The 16,575-nt window shown below is 51.2% G+C and overlaps 1 protein-coding gene across 1 annotated transcript; it reads left to right on the forward strand.

The window, feature by feature from the left end:
- The first annotated feature begins 1,088 nt into the window (after positions 1 to 1,088).
- On the forward strand, positions 1,089 to 12,823 carry HAND1 (heart and neural crest derivatives expressed 1). The gene is made up of 2 exons (XM_020796940.3): positions 1,089 to 2,078; positions 10,437 to 12,823. Exons 1-2 carry the CDS (start codon positions 1,431 to 1,433, stop codon positions 10,536 to 10,538), a joined length of 750 nt encoding a protein of 249 aa, XP_020652599.3. The 5' UTR covers positions 1,089 to 1,430; the 3' UTR covers positions 10,539 to 12,823.
- Positions 12,824 to 16,575: the final 3,752 nt, after the last annotated feature.

Consider the following 16,575-nt stretch of genomic DNA (forward strand, 5'->3'; position numbering starts at 1 on the left):
TTAAAAATCCAGCGGTATAGCCTGACCTTGTTGGGGCGTGTGAGTGTAAGGAAGAGAAGCTGACCTTTGAGGCTGCGGCCCTAGACCCAGCTACCTTACGGGGTCCCGACTTTAACGCGACTCCTTTTTGAGTAGACACGGATAAAGTTGCTTTGTTCAGAAGTTTCCGTACAAGGATGGAGGTCATCTTGATCTCCGCGAAAGACAAGAGTTAGCGATGCTCTGGATGGGAGAACGGCGTTTCCCAGGTCGTTGCAAACGGCGCGTTTTTTTCGGGCCACTTCCAAGCCTCCTTTTTCAGCCAGTCATTCTTAAAGTCAAGCCAAGCAAAGAGCAGCACTCGAGCGGATCTGGGGGTTTGCTGGGGGTTCCGTCTCTATGGGGTCGGGGAGCTACAGCTTCCCTGGATCGGGCTTTGCATCCTCAAAGTAACTAGGGTCTTCGTTGTCAATTGCTTGTAACTCCCTCCTCCCCCCCAAGCCCCCCTATTTTAGGTCGCGATGGTTCAACAAACCCTCTTCCTTCGAATCAACTTTCCTCAGGGAAAGGAAGCTGGAACAACTTGGCGGCTCGATCCTGTATTTCGTGATCTTGGGTCTTTCCCACGGTCACGAAATACAGGTTTAGACTCAACCGGGCAAGAAGGGAGCCTGTCAGCCCGATCCCTCGCATATTCCTCTCCTCTGTGCGCCTTCCGGGGTTTGCGGTCCCCTTGCCCCGCATCTTTCCTAGGCACAAAGGCCCACAGAGCCCCACGATATTTGATCCCAGGAAGGCCCGCCGATGGCAGCGGCTTCCCAGGCACCCTTTCCTTAGGTGGAGGGAAGATCGATCTTGCTGGCGATGCGAAGAACGAGGACGATTAGGGATATACCAATTAAAACGCAGCACTTCAGCGGTGAGTCCGCTCGTTGAGCCCCGAAGCCCAGAGGGAACCCCTCCTCGCCCAGGGCCTGCAGGCCAAAGGGAAACGGCTATGGCGGCGGCGATGGTCGTGGTCGGATCTGGGTGTGTGTGTGTTGGGGGACGCTCTTAGAGTGGGTCCCAGCGATCGGCTCACGGGCACAGCTCTTCCTGCCGCCCGCCCGCCCCACGGCACACACACACACACACACACACACGGCACCGCCAGTCCGCCGCCTCCGTGCTGGCCTGCCTGCTCGCCCGCCCCGGCGGGTCCTTCTCTTCCCCCTCCTCGACCGCCGCCCCCCCCGCAGCGTGACATCAAAGGCCCCGCCGCTGTATAAAGGCCAACGGCGGGGCTGAGGCCAGAGAAGGAGGGTTGAAGCCAGCCAGGCAGGCAGCGAGGTGGAGAGGCGGGAAGGCACGTCTGGACGCGCGTCGGGGCCGAGTCCAGCCCAGCCCAGCGCCGCCGATGGCTTCCTAGCGCCGGGGCCTCGGGGGGCGCCGCCGCTGCCGCCAGGGCCGCCATGAACGTGGTCGGGGGCTACCAGGCCCACCCGCACCCGCACCATCACCCCCACGGCGCGCTGCTCCACGAGCCCTTCCTCTTCGGGCCGCCCCCGCCGCCCCCGCCGCCGCCCCCGACGCGATGCTTCCCTGCAGCGGCAGCAGCGGCAGCGGCGGGGGCCGAGCGACCCTTCGCGCCGGGCTGGCTGCTGAGCGCCGCGGCGGCCGCCCAGCTCTCGCCCCCGCCGCCGCCCCCGCCGCCGCCCCCTCCGGAGCTGGTGTGCGCGGCGGCGGCGGCGGCGGCGGCGGCAGCCGGGATGGGCTCGTCGGCCTCTCCGGCCTCGTCCTACGGGAGCAGCCCGCCGGAGCTGGGCGGGCGCCTGGCGCCGGGGAGACGCCGGGGGGCCGCTTCGACCGGGCCGGGCGGGCCCCGCAAGGAGCGCCGCCGCACCGAGAGCCTGAACAGCGCCTTCGCCGAGCTGCGCGAGTGCATCCCCAACGTGCCGGCCGACACGAAGCTCTCCAAGATCAAGACGCTGCGCCTGGCCACCAGCTACATCGCCTACCTCATGGAGGTGCTGGCCAAGGACGGGCCCGCCGCCGAGGGCTTCAAGGCCGAGCTCAAGAAAGCCGAGCCCCGCGACGGCAAGAGGAAGCGCGAGCAGCCGGTAAGCGCCCTCTGTATGGGCTCAGAGGCCGGGGGCGAGGAGGGCAGGATGGGGGTGCCGGGCGAGCCGCGGGCCAATCCCCATGTGTGGGGATCGCTAGCAGGGATCGCCGGGAAGCCCCTCTGGAAGAAAGCTTGCGGACGCTGATCCTCCCTTTAAGAGGCCTGGCACTCAGGTGGGGATGTTTGGTGGAGGAACTCTGTGCTAGTTCAGAGGCACTTTTCCCGTCAGGAGAATTCAGCAACCCGAGCGCTTCTTCCTCCTAAACACTGAGCGGGGAGGGGATCCCCCTCTAACGATCAGAAAAGGGGACCCTTACACCACTGGAGAGAGACACATTGTGCTCCAGACGGAACCCGACAATTTCAGGCCATATCACGCAGGGTTGGATCCTTCGCCTTCCATCTTTGCTTAGTTTCAGAGCAGAGGCAGCCCAGAGCTTTCGGGGTGTGTGCGTGTATGATGATGCTTGTCCTAGGAGCTCTTGCGCAAAAGTGGGTGGACTCTGCCACACAAAATAGCCTCACACACTCCATGAGCAACGAAAACTAAACGAAGAGGCAAAGGTATCAGGCAGCCGCTTAATCAAGGAGGCATTTCGTTGTTCTCCTTGTATTTGGACGAGTGGGCCCCCATCATCAGCCTGTATTGGAACAGCCCAGACGCAGCTTTACCCCAGAGTCAAAACCAAATAGCGTGTGTTGCGGTGATGGTGGTACATCTCTTTATTGCATGAGGCATCTGAACATGGGCTCTAAGAAGAGGTATGGCTTCGCACTGGAAGCCAGTTGCCCCTTCCTTCTTCTTTCAAACTGTCTTATTTATGTGTGCCTCCTATTTACTTGCAGAGGCACGTGAGGGCCCAGCCAACCACATCAATAGCATAGAGTGGAAGGGGGCCTCCCCCAAATTCAGGGAGAGAGTAAAATTTCCCCGGCTTGGGTGATATTTAGACATGCCTTTTAATCAATGGAACTTCACTTTGGTTTGACTCAAGAAGCAAAGTCCCTTTGATTCCAGTGGGTCCCCCCTCCCCCCAAGCAACGTTGGTGCAGCAGGAGCTGGACCTCTGGGGCCAAGTCCTGAACCCTCAGTTTAGGACCTGCCCCCTAAAATGAGCATCCAGAGAGCTTCAGATGGTGGTGGTTCCAAAATACTGTACCATCTCACTATTAGCACAGGCACCAGTTTGGAGCTGCTGGGGCATCCTTGGTTTCTCCCCGTCTGTATGTAACAAAAATAATAAATACAGTTATTATCAAGGCGGCCAGTTGGATGTGAACGCTGTTCCAGATCTTCGTTATAGCCATATATCTATCATATGCAACAAAGCACTGTGTTTATTTTCAAGACAGCAGAAACAAGCACCCATTTGATTCCTGGTAATGCTGTTTGTGCTCAGAGTGTTGCTTTAAAAAAAATCCTGGTTGGTAAATTGTCTTTTCTTTATTTTGTTGTTACATACCAGGAATGTAAAAACGATTGCAAAGCCTGGAATGGCAGTGTAGCCAGGTCTGGAGGAGAAAAGAAATACTATGTGCTGCATAACTGTAGGAATTCAGGAATATAAGTGGAGGCCCAGAGTGCCAGAGTTCCGCAAAACTATGAAGTGCAGAGTCTAAAATTAGGGAGTTATGCCTCCACTAAATATTATTAACTCTGGATCCCATCCCACGTGTAGACCTAAGGTTGCAGTCTACAGCCCACTGGCATCCGCTGCTGATCCAGTCCCACCACCCTAACTTATGAAAATTTTGGGCTGGAATTGGGCAACCAGGGTATTTATTTCTCAGAACAAAGACAGATTTAGACACATATTTAGATTTAGACACAGTTTAGGACCTCAGATTATGATGACTATATATATATTTTTTAAATCACTAATTTTCACAATATTGGAATTCTATGTTTTGCTCTGAGCCAAGGCTCTGCATGTCTTAATGCAGTCCTGGTTTAAGATAATGGTTTAATGCTTTGCTGTATGATTTCTCATATAAGATAGATGCCCTTCGCTCCCCATAAAGTAGGATTAGGATTGGGGCGAAGGGCCGTCCTTTCTATGTAGCTTCAGAAGCAGCATCTTTTCTATCTGGTTTGTGAACAGATGGAGATGGATGATTAGGAGGAGCACAGGGGAAAGTGGCATGACATGTCTGCTAGACATGTTGGTGGCAAGGAAGGGGAGGAGAAAGAGAGAGATGCCCAGCTGGTAACATCCTTGGATGGCTCTAAAATCTATTGCTGCAGATTCTGAGATTGGCACAGTTCCTTTTGGAGTAAAGGGTAACGGAGTGTCCTTGGGCGGAAGCAGAACCCCCAGAAACCCCCAGTTAAGGGGTCCCCTTGGCATTGCCCAGCAGGGACAGTGGAGAAGTGAGTTCGAAACATAAAAACATAAAGCTGCTGAGGGTGGGATATTCCGGAGATCCTTCATTCACACACGGTTGCCATAAAGTCAGAGGTGACTTGACCGCAACATAACAACAAAAACACGAAGAAACAAATCCCTGTAGCATTTGTATTTCCTCATCCCCCCTCATCCCCCGGCTTGCTGGGCATAAAGGAGCCCCACCCAAGCTAGTGTCTCCGATTGTGCCGGACTGCTGGACTGCTACGGCTGTCACCCGCCGGTCCTTGGTGACGCCCACCTTGGGTTGCTTCCCCTCGGCTTTTTAAGGGGGTGGATAGTCGTCGTCCCCCTCCCCACCCATGGGTTACAGGGCCCTTATGGGGCATCAGAAGAGCCTTCTCTATTGGTGTTTAGGGTCCATGGGCTAGCAGGGTATTTGGCCTCCTGGCCAGTGTGATCACAGGATTCCACGGGAATCCTGTGCAAGAGGCTGTGGTGCGGCCTGGGGGTCACAAAATGTATCTTAGGTGACTGGCCCTCTGCAGCCATCCAAAAAGAAAAAAAAAAGATTTTGTGGCTTCCCTACTAGGGCCAACTGCCTTGAGGCCTCCACCGTCCTCAGCAAAACGCGACAGATTCTTTCATTTTTGCCCTCCTTTCCCAAGCCAGTGCCCTTCCTGAAGGGTGGAACTACAGCTCCCATCATCCTCGCCAGCATAACTTTTGCAGCCTGCCACACCCAAAGGCCATCTGGCGGGGAAAGACTGCCGTCCATTCCCCCTCCGTCGACCGCAGCCCCAGCCCTAAACACGTTTCTGAGCAGAGCGCAGAAAGGGCAGCAAAGTATTTAATGGGTTGGTGCTGTGCTTTTAGTGCCAGGAAAAGGGGAGGCAGCGGGATGTAGGATTTCCTGCCTCGGGCACCAAAATAACTGGATTGGCTTTTAAAAATATGTTTTTTAAAGGGAGACAGGGTTTCCTCAGCCAGCAAAATGTTTCGAATTGGTTTGCTATTTGTGTGTGTATGTGTGTGTGTGTGGGAAATCCGTGTTTAAAATACCTCCCTTGAATTATTCCACCAGATCCCTTCAGTTGTAAATAGGAAGGACAACAACAAACACCACCACCACCTCCCGGTCGGCCTTTGAATCCGGGCCCAGGCCCTCCGGACCCCCTTGGGGGCCTCCATCTTCACCCAGCCCGGAAGCACGAACCTGGGGGAGAGGGGAGTGTGTGTCTGCGGGTGAGGCTCCGCGTGAGTAAACCTGCCCGGACACGCGCTGCCCTCGAGGCCTCTCTGTCGGACGGACGGGTCGGCGGCTCCGGAGCCCGTTTGGCCGGACGGGCGCCCTTCAGGCGGACCCAGGACCGCCTTGCTCTTGCCCGTCAGGCTGCATCGCGGCGGCGCCCCCGGGAGCGAGCCGTCCAAATGCACTGCGAGGCACCGTTACCCTGGCGTTACCGCTCACGGGGAACGAGCAGGCGGTCCGAGAAGACGATGTGGCTGTGCGGGATCCTGGCAGCAGCGCCTCGGCGGCGAGGGGGCCGGCCGCCCTCTTCCCCATTCCCCGACAGCCCTTCCTGGAGCTCGGATTAACCCCGTCCAGGAAGGGGGCGAGTTTGTTTATCAACATCCCTACATGCACGGAAGTGCGGGTTTAAAGAGAGGCATCCTGTCTCTCTGCTGTGGGGATCAGGCCACCCCCGGGGGATGATGCCCTTTCTTCGAGCCCACAGCCGCGAAGAGGAAACTCGTGGACGGCTTGTGAAACCGATCGCCCCTGTAACTCGCCGAGCGGGACCGCCCGGGGGGGGGGGAACGGGTCCGTAGGGCACGATCCACGAGGGAGAGGCCGCTCGCCTGGAGTGAAGGAGAAGCCGAGGTCTTGCCCTGTAGCCGATCTCTAGGAAGACAAGAAAACGGGGGAGGGGGGGGAGACGGACGGACCCCAGGACAGGTGGCTGAGAGTAGAGAGGAGGACAGAAAAGGGGCTGCGGGGGGGGGAGGGAAGGAAAGAATGGGATGGCTGGCTGGCTGGCTGCAACTTCGAACAGCAGCCCCCCCCCTTCTCTCCGCGGGTGCCTCGGCCTTCGCGGCCGTCCTCCTGCCGCCGACGCCTCCTGGGGGTGGGGGTGGGGGTGGGGGTAGGCGAGCGCCTTGATCGCTTCGGGCCGAGGCTGGGGCTCCGTGAAGGCCCGACGCCTTTTGTTTGGAGCGGGCGGCGCGTCTCCTGGCCGAGGAGGGCCTCAGCGGCCCTTTCTCTGGCTCCCGATTTCCAGCGGGAAATGGAGCCCCATACATTCGGGAAGCGGGGATTGCCTTGGGGCCGCGCCCCACTGGGAGAGGCAGGACCAGGGGGCCATCCCTCAAAGACCGCGCAAGTACAGGATGGAAAGGAGCGTGGGTGATGGGACAGGCGGGAGTCGGAATCCGTCCGAGAAAAAGCAACGTTTAGGAAGGGTCACAGGCTTTTAGATCCGGCCTGAATTTGAGGCGACGAAATTTTTCGGCAGGGCTCGTTGCGTTCTGTACAGAATTTTCTCCCACGCCCCTCTGAGACACTTTTCTGTCTCCCGGGGCCAAGAAATCTAGGGCCCGGAAAGCCAGTCATTCTGCAGAACTTGGTCGGGTGGAGGTTAGCAAAGGGTTTCACAAGCTTTTTTCCAGTCGCGAAAATTAATTTTAAATAATTCGGGGTGTGTGGAGGTGAGGAAGAAGGGGGGAGAGACTGGACAGACCTCTTTCCAACAGACCTTCGCTTTTTAGGTGGTGGAATCCTGCCCTCCACCCTCAAGCCCCGTTTGTTGGGTATTGGCAGAGTGGGTGCTTCCCTTAACATAGATTCCCCCTGAGGTCAGTCCCAGTGCGGACCCATAAAAACATATGCGATGCAGTTAAAATAAAAAATAACTACATTTATTGAGAAAGTGAAGTTTAAGACAGAAAAGACTAAATCATGTTTTTAACTACATGGAGATGGCTTGTATACCTGTTGCATATTGTGGAAGGATTGACAGGAGGCCAGGTCGTTGGAAAAGAAGGAAAGAAGTTAGAATGTAAAACTAAGAATATCAGTTTGAAATAGGTAAACAACATGTGTGCAATGCCAGTTGCCGATTTGTGGGGGGGCGGTTGTGTAGGTCCACCTCCCACCCCCACCCCAAAACCATGTTTCAATACAGCTCCATAAGGACTTCCATGGGGGCTTTTCAGGGAGGAAGAACATACTGTAGGTGTATGCCCAGAGGTCAAATCACTCAGTCAAGGCCTGCCTGCTGCCGCTTAGGTAGGGCTGGACAGGTCTGCTCAGAAGACAGGCCCATTTTATTCCGTGGGACCAAGTCCCATGTTACTGTCTCCAGGACTATGTACTTGGTCGCTGAAATCTAAGCGGAATGAAACCAAGGAGGCCTCTGGGTCCTTCCACTATATTTCTGTTCAGATGGCTGGTTAGAGGAGAGTGGATGGATAGATATCTAGAGTTATCGATGGGGAGACAGCCAGGTAGAGAATGGGGATGCCCACCCCCTTGAAGAAAAGCAATGCATCCACTCAGTTCTGTCCCGTTCTCCACCATTTATTTGGAGCAACGGGAATGCAGGGGGAAACCCCTTAGACAGGGCGGGGGAGCAAGATCCCAGTCCCCCTCCCCTTTGGGATACTGTGGGGGCCTTTCTGCCCTTCTGAAAGAGAGAATTTGGCTAGCCATTTCAGCTCATTTCTAGAGCCATCAACATGAATTAAGAAAACCCAAACCGAAGTATTCGTGAAGGCTTTCACGGCGGGGATCTAATGGTTGTTGTGGGTTTTTCGGGCTCTTTGGCCGTGTTCTGAAGGTTGTTCTTCCTAACGTTTTGCCAGTCTCTGTGGCCGGCATTTTCAGAGGACTGGAGTAGGAACTCTGTCCATGCTCAGTCCTCTGAAGATGCCGGCCACAGAGACCGACGAAACGTCGGGAGGAACAACCTTCAGAACACGGCCAAAGAGCCCGAAAAACCCACAACCACCACCAAACCGAAGTCTTTCTTTCTTTGTCTCAGGAGCACCACAGTGCAAGTAATAAAGATACCAGATAACTTCCACCAAGTAAGGGGCAACATCCAGAGCATTTGGGAGCTGCTAGCATCAGGTCTTCCATGGTACCAGTTTAGGGGCATAGAATACAGTGACACCGGCGTGAAGTCTCTTGTTCCCCCCAACACCGCTCTCACAAAGAGCTGTACTGGTGCAAAAAGAAAAACAAACAAACAAACAAAACCCCACAAAACTTCAAGCACCTAGTAGGTTCAGTTTGGTTCTGTCAACTCCAGCCTGTAGTTTATTAAGTCTCAAACCAAAGTACTGTGGTATCTAAGACTTAACAGTTTCGTTGTACTGCATTGCCTCTGAAGCAGCGGATGGTAATCCAGGCAAGCTCAAACTAAAGTAAAAGTGTTTCTTGTAAATGTGCCGCAACACTTCGAGTGTGGTTTTTTAATGTTGATTATTTTCGCTTGTTAATATACATACTGGAAACTAACACCGTTACAACTCAGAATATTGCGAGGGTCAATTCCCTTATATCGAGACAATATCAACCAAATTCGATCGACAGGGAATTCGGGTATTCAGTTGTACTTATTCTGGTTGCTGGGGGAAAAAAAACCCTATCCATTGCAAGATCAATTTTGACTGTTTCCTGAAAATTATGCCTCGATATGCATTCGTCCTTTAGAATTCCGTCTGCATCAGCAGCCGCATGAAGTGGGGGCGGTTGGGGGTGTCAGCGTGTGTGTTATTTAAGGGGGAGACTTGGACCCAATTTTATTTCTTCGCTTTGAGATCGCTAGTAAAAAAAAAAGCAAAACAAAAAACTGAGGGTTGAGTAGAAGGGGAAAAGCGACTGAAAAATAAATATAAGTGGTTTGCTTAGAAATAATGCATAAGGGTTTTTTTTTTTAAAAGCTTCCGCACAGTTATGAGTTTATGTTTTTCCAGCGCCTGTATAAACTTCGTATTATTTATTCAGTCCGGTTGCCGAAAACTTTTAACGGAAACGACTTCTGGCAATTAAAGGCTCATAAGGGACGTAATTTAGTAGCGGGCTCAGTTATATTTACCAAAACACGGCCTGGGCTATTTATAAAAGATCTGCAAATAAAGGCCAAAAATTTATTGCCTTCTGCCTGATAATCTAATGCTCATAAACAGATGAACAACTCCGGAGTTTTATTTACAACCTCCCGCGTGAAATTTACAAACAGTGGCGTCTTTCAGCCAACGGACACTCCGGGGGCCCTTCCTGGAGGCGTTTTCTCCCTGGGCACAGCGGATGTGTGTGTGTACAGAAAAGGGCGAGTTTCCTTCGCATCTTTTGCTTGTCTCCGGGTTGGGATCGAACCCCACTCATAAGAGTATTTATCACTTACACGTTTCTTTTGGTTTGGATTTCTCTTTGCCCCACTCTATTTTAATTTGGGGGCGGGGGTGGGGGCTGGTTTGCCGCGTTGCAGGAAAACCTAGAATCTTATGTGACACCTCAAGACTGCTCGTTTTTATTCGGCCTAAACTTTCCCTTTGCTGCGGCTCACTTCATCCGTGCAGGCGTCTGCGTGGTTCTTGTCGCCCTTCCCCACGGGTCTTCCTCCGTCCACGATAAACCCACAATCGAAAACAAACCCACAACCACAGACGGTCTGGCCTTGTAGGTGTGAGTGTATTGTGCGTTCATGTCCAAGATCTCGACCTCTTTAGGTGTAAGACCTAAAGCTGACGTAGGGCAAGCGAACTCCTTTTACTCGAGCATCGGCCTTATTCGATCTGCAGCTCTTAAGATTATGATTAAGGTTGTGATTATTATGTGATGGAACGGATTTTTGGCCGGGGAAAATATCCACCACGGTGGTGTAAGCGAAGGCGATCTTTTTGTTCAACGGTAATAATTTCTCTCCTTTTCTGTTTTCTTTCCTCCCCTCCCTCCCCGCCATGCCCGCTCCCCACACCCTTTGTCTCTGTGCTCATTCCTGCAGCAACCCGAGGCGTATTCTCACTCTTTAGGCCAAGGAGAAAAAAGGCTTAAAGGCAGGACTGGCTGGCCTCAGCAGGTCTGGGCGCTGGAACTCAATCAATGACACCCGGAGTTTCAAGGCGAGAGAGAAGGGACTCCTCGACCGCGGCGGGGCAGCCGGAGGAGGGGTCCAGGATCCCCGACCCCCCCCGATCCTCCCCCACTCCGACCCCCAGTTCTCCGAGGAAGAGATCTGCCGTCTGCCACCCCCCCACCCCCGTCTTCTCGTTGGCTGGCTGTCGGTTTCCGCCGGGCGATCTGCTCTCTCCGGAAAGGATCATGTGCAATGTGGAGGTTGCGGGAGATTGAGGAGGGCGGCGAGTCCAGAGACAGCCGGGTGGCAGGACATCGCGCCTTAAAACCCGGGCAGGGGGAACACACACACACACACACACACACACACACACACACACACACACACACACACACACACACACACACACACACACACACACACACACACACACACACACACACACACACACACACACACACACACACACACACACACACACACTTTCTCCCAACCCCCCCACGAGCCACTGGATCGCTTGATCCGAGGAGGTGGACGCCCTCGCCTGCCTGCCTGCCTGGGAAGCCCGCGGGGACGACAGACGCCGCCGCCGCTCCTCAGATTCGCGCTGGACGCGTGTGTCGGAATGTGTCCCTGTTGCCAGGGGGTCCTTCGCGTCGCAGAGATCGGCGCGGGGTTTAAAGCGCGCGTGTGGCTGTGTGAGTGTGCGTCTGGGTGCACCTGTACGGCCCGCCGAAACCGAACTCGTGTTGCACAAGGAAATGGGTGGGTGGGTTTCGAAAGGAACAAAAAGACCCCGATTCGGGAGCCGGGAGTTGGGAGTGAGCTTTCCAGCCCGGGGGAAGAGGCTGGTTAGGAGGCTGAGTGGGGATCCGCTCCCGCGGAAATCTTCCGAGTCCCACGCCGCCTCCTTAAAAAAACTTGGTTACAGACGAGCGTGGGGGGGTCACACGCACTTGGAGGGCAGACCCCAACTGACTTCAAGTGTAGCTGCGTACGGGGGGGGCTGTTTGAACATCTCCCCGCTCACCGGGTCTCGGTTCCTTTCCCTTTTCGCCCGTGGAGGGAGTTCGTGTAAATGCGGTGACCTCAGAGCCCGATCCTGACCAGGGCTGACTCCGAAAGTCAGTCCCTCTGAGAGACGGGATGCTTTGCTGGCGGCGAGGATGCGCGCTGGTGGGGAACGATAGGTTTCACGTGAGAGCTGGAGAAATAAACCCTCCCCGTTGTGCAGGATCCGGACCCTGTTAAGTACTCTTCCCCCCCCCCCCCGCCCCCACTTTCCCCATTCGTTTCACCGGATATGCTTAGCAGGCGCTCACTTCTGTTCCGATGAAGGCCGAGGGAGGTAACAAATTTCCAATTCCTTCGAAAACACTCCGCTTCAACCAGGTGCCCCCGCCTGCCCCCCCCCCCCAAGTCCGCCCCTCTGATTTCAGGGGCACTCGGAGCTTAGGCAGCCCTGGAGGCCTTCCCTCCCAAAGAGACCAACGCGACTCCTCCGGGAGAAGCCACCCGCCTCAGTCGCCCGCCCGGGTTAAATCGGATCCAGTCGGTTGGGCATTTAGGATTCGGTTCGAGTCTGGAGCTACTCGGGAAGGCTGGCCTTTGCTGTCCTGCCTCTCCGTCTTACCGCCGGGCTATAGGTTCACTTTCTTCCGTCCTCGCCTTATGCTCACCAGCCCTCTTAACAGAAGTTCCTTAGAAGGAAATCCGTTTGACTTGGGCTTTGGAACCTGGTCCTGGGAGTCGATTTTGATCCTGATGGCGGAGGAGGTGAGGGCTGGAGTCGGGAATGCGAAGTCTGCTGGAGGGAGAATGCTAACAGGACCCAGGAGTCGGCTGTTCTCCTTCGGGTCCTCTGTGACGCCGCGCGGCTGTGGAGATACTGGCCACGATCCAGCAGTAGTCGAGCACTTTTTAAAAATCCACGGATTTCAGGTGGAGGGTTTTTAAGCCCACGGAGAGTAAATCCTTCCCTGCTGAATCTGTAGGACGCCAGCCTGCTTCACTCGGGCCGGATTGTGCTCCCCCGTTATTGTTTCCTTTGATGTAAATTAACACAACACATCTGGGCCCTCTCCTCTCTCCCTCCTTGTCACTCCCACCACCTCTCCACTCCGAATGTCGATGATTTTATGTTTTATTTTTGGATGTATTTAAACTACCTAAATGGGTGCATTTGATACATTTCCTGTACCGGGTTTTCTACCTCAAATCTGTATGACCACTTGCTCAGAGAACAGGTTTGCCATGAGAAGTATTTATGTGGATTTTTAAAAATAATAATAAATAAAAGCTTTACGAACATGAAATGTACTTATTCCACCCCCAACCCCTTCCCTTCAGAAAGCGAGCTGCCTTCTCTACTGGAGGTGAAGCAGTGAACAAGCCTGGGTTTCGTTGTTGTGTTTATCAGGGATGTCAGTGAACAAGGGAGGCTGACATTAACAAGAATAGGATCTGGTTCTGGAAACTTGAGTTAAAGAAGTATGATTCAACCAGAGCTAAAGGCGCTAATCCACCCCAGTGATCTTGGGAACGGAGTCTTTAAACTCCTGCCCCATAGTGTTTGCTTCCTAGGTGATTGACACACATCTTCTCCACCGCTGTAAACCCTCTTGAGCGCGTGGAATATATCACAGGGTAGAAATTCAAACAAATAAACGTCAATTATATTTGCACATAGATGTAAATAACATGGGTTTCTTTAAACCATACATTATATTGAGAAATCTTCATATTTATTATGATCATGCTCGTTCCTAGTGTTGCATCCTTAACGTACGCGATTTGATACTGCACAGAAAAATGTTTATAGTTGTTCGAGGGTTTGCAGATTCAGCCATGATTTTCATTTCATACTACTAGACAATTTGGCAGGAAAAACACACACGCACACACACACACACACACACACACACACACACACACACACACACACACACACACACACACACACCTGATTCACAACCTTGTTAAATGTTAATGTGTGAATTAAAGATGGTTTCTCCCTGAGTGTAAGCACCTTTATTTGGAAGTTAATACTGTTGAAATCCACAGAACTGATGTTTAAGTAAGTACTTGAATACTGAGATAAAATACATTTGCATTGCATTGATTTCAGTGGGAGCCTTGGGCACATGTTAGGCTATATAGCTCATTGAAATCAATCAGACCTAAAAATGATTTCAGTGGGAAAAATTTAAATGTATGTAAGGGGGAAAATCTTTTTTAAAAAATAAAGACAACAAAAATGTTGTGGCACCTTAAAAGACTAACTGCTATATTTTAATGTGAGCTTTTGTGGACAAGTCTTCTTCTTCAGACTTAAAGGTCTGTTTAACATTTCCATTGGAATTAATGGGTTAAATGGAGTTACAGTTCACAGTACAGACTAATAAAACAATAATACCCTTAATCTTCATTGCTTTTAGTAGCCCTGATTTAAGCATGACTGTCTTGATGTTATTCAAATTTAACACACACACGAACACACACACACACACACCTTTGTTTTAATATTGGAGCAACATTAATGTAACTCTGCTCTTATTCTTACTGCCAACCCACTGCAATGAAAATGATGGTAAGAGTCGAATAGGACATTTTATAAAGTAATGAAAATGTTTGTAGAAAGTTGGTGCCAATCTCAAGTTTAAGTGGTGTGAGTTCTCCTTTATTTCAGCAGGACAATGACATGTATCTACTACTGAAATAAAAGTTAAAACAATAATTGTAAAAAGCATATTTCTGAGCTACAATTCCAAGAATCCTCCAGTCAGTGCGGCCACTGCAGTTAACCAAAATGTTTCCAAGCTGCTTCATTACAGGTATAACAAAGACAAAGCAAAAAACGAAAGCAAACATATTGTGGGACCCTGAAGACCAAGGGATTTATTTCCATGTGACTTTTGCAGATTACAATGTACTTCCTCGGACATAATGGCTGAAATCCTGTTGCACAGCATAGGGAACAAAAGGTACATAAGACAAACCTGATTCTGAAGGAGAAACTGCAGTCTCAAGATGTAAGAAAATAAATCTCCCCTTATTTCAATTTAAAATTGCTCAACAGTGTTTCGGTCAGAATTTATGGTCTTCTTCAGGGTGTGGATCTTTGGTCTATTAGTAGTTAATCTGTTGGAGCTGTGTACAGACCATATAAAGGAAAAATATCTAATGCAGACCAAAAACCGTGCCCCTGAAGAAGGCCATAAATTCAGGGTGAAAAGCATTGGGTAATTTTAAATTAAAATAAAGGGAGATATATTTTCTTACTTCCTGAGACGGTTGCTACATAGCATAGCAAGTTACAACTAGAGTATGTCCACTGAGTCAGTGGAACTTAATGGGAAATTGACTCATCACCTCCTCGCTGATTCCATGGGCCTTTTCTAATTCTGACTTACTCAACTAAGCAACAGGATTTCAGCCTATGTGTCTGGGGCACATGGGCTCTTTTAAGTCAGATGGAGCTGTTAGGTCTTCAGAGTGCCACAACAGTTTTTTAAAAAAATTATTAATACAGATCCTAAAACAGGATGGCTACCTCTATGAAAACTGCCTCATCCAAGATAATCCTGTTCAGTAAATCCTGATTCAATAAACAATCAGTAGCTTATGACTGGAAGAATTAGGCAGCCTGAAATTGGTGGCTGTTTCCATCCTCAGACCACAAGCTTCCCTAGCAGTAAACTCACTTCTGTACCAGCTTGTAGTGTTTATAATCAGCAAGCATATGCCTATTGCAATCCATGAAGCAGTTGCAGGGTGTGCACACAACACAACAACTTTACTGCATTTCTTTACAGGCAGGCACCTTCGGCCACATGCAAACATGTGTGCAGTTGTTCTGTAGAAGAAGGCATCAAAGACTTAATTTTCCCTCATTTAAAAAGAAAAGAGTGGAAACGCCATTAGAGATAATATGACAAGTAAATAAAATTGCTTCTGAAGAAATAGCAACACGTCTGCTTGATAGTGCTTGTCCCTCAAAGAGAGGAAAAGGATTAAACAAACACTTGTGCACACAGGGTGTGTGTGTGTGTGGGGGGGTGTGTGTGTGTGTGAGAGAGAGAGAAAGAGAGAGAGAGAGAGAGAGAGAGAGAGAGAGAGAGAGAGAGAGAGAGAGAAATCCTCCAAAGTAGCTTTGGAGGCTTCCCCTTTACTCCTTGCCCCTGGCAACTGCAGAGCATAAGCCTGTGTTCCTTGTGCTATGGGATGGCAGGTCTGGGGAGCATTTGGCCCTCCAGATATTATGGACAGCATTTCCCACAATCCTTTACTCTTGGACTTGCTGATGGGAGCTGTAGGCCAAAATGCCTGGAGAGCCAAGGTTTCTTCACCCTTTCAGCCTTATATCCATCCATCTTTCAGGAAAATTGATATTATGCAATCATAAAACTATCTCCAACCACATTCATGGATCACCTCGGTCCACTGCTCAGGTGCTAGATGTGTTTGTGCCACTCATCTTCCATTTGCCACAGCTTAGCAAGCAAGTGGTAACATTGCTTTGTGCCTTAAGATTTTTATTTATTTATTTATTTTATTTATATCCCGCCTATCTAGTCACTTAAGACCACTCTAGGCGGCTTACAAGATCTTACAAGTTCCAGACTGAAACAAAATATTTCAAGACCTGGTTCATCCCACAATACAACAACATTCTGGAGGCATGTAGTAGCTTCTCTGGTTTCTGGGGAGCCAAAACACCATAAAGATGACCAGAACCAAGCCTGGCTATTTGGCGAAGAAAGGTAGCCAATCTTAGACTGGTTTACGCAATATAGTCAGTGATGTGTGAGGTCGAAGGTTACCTGTCAGTTTGTCTTCCTTCCTTGGTATTGATCTCCTGGCATTAGGGTGTAGAACAGGAAACTAGGCAACTGTAGCTCTGAAGATGCCATTGGATCATAGCTTGCATCAGCTCTAGTCAGGTGTAGACAATAGTGAAGCATGATGGGAGTTGGAGTCCAACATCTGGAAGGCCGTCTATTCCTAATCCTTGTTTCCCAGAATGCTGATTGACAGCAGCTCTTATTAAACCAGACAAGCCTTTCGT

Source organism: Pogona vitticeps, chromosome 2 (genome assembly GCF_051106095.1).
Source record: "Pogona vitticeps strain Pit_001003342236 chromosome 2, PviZW2.1, whole genome shotgun sequence".
Classification (NCBI taxonomy): domain Eukaryota; kingdom Metazoa; phylum Chordata; class Lepidosauria; order Squamata; family Agamidae; genus Pogona; species Pogona vitticeps.

Coding starts and splice junctions, on each gene's coding strand:
- HAND1 (XM_020796940.3), top strand. CDS start 1,431: ATGAACGTGGTCGGGGGCTACCAGGCCCACCCGCACCCGCACCATCAC. Junction 2,079..10,436: donor AGAGGAAGCGCGAGCAGCCG/GTAAGCGCCCTC, acceptor TCATTCCTGCAG/CAACCCGAGGCGTATTCTCA.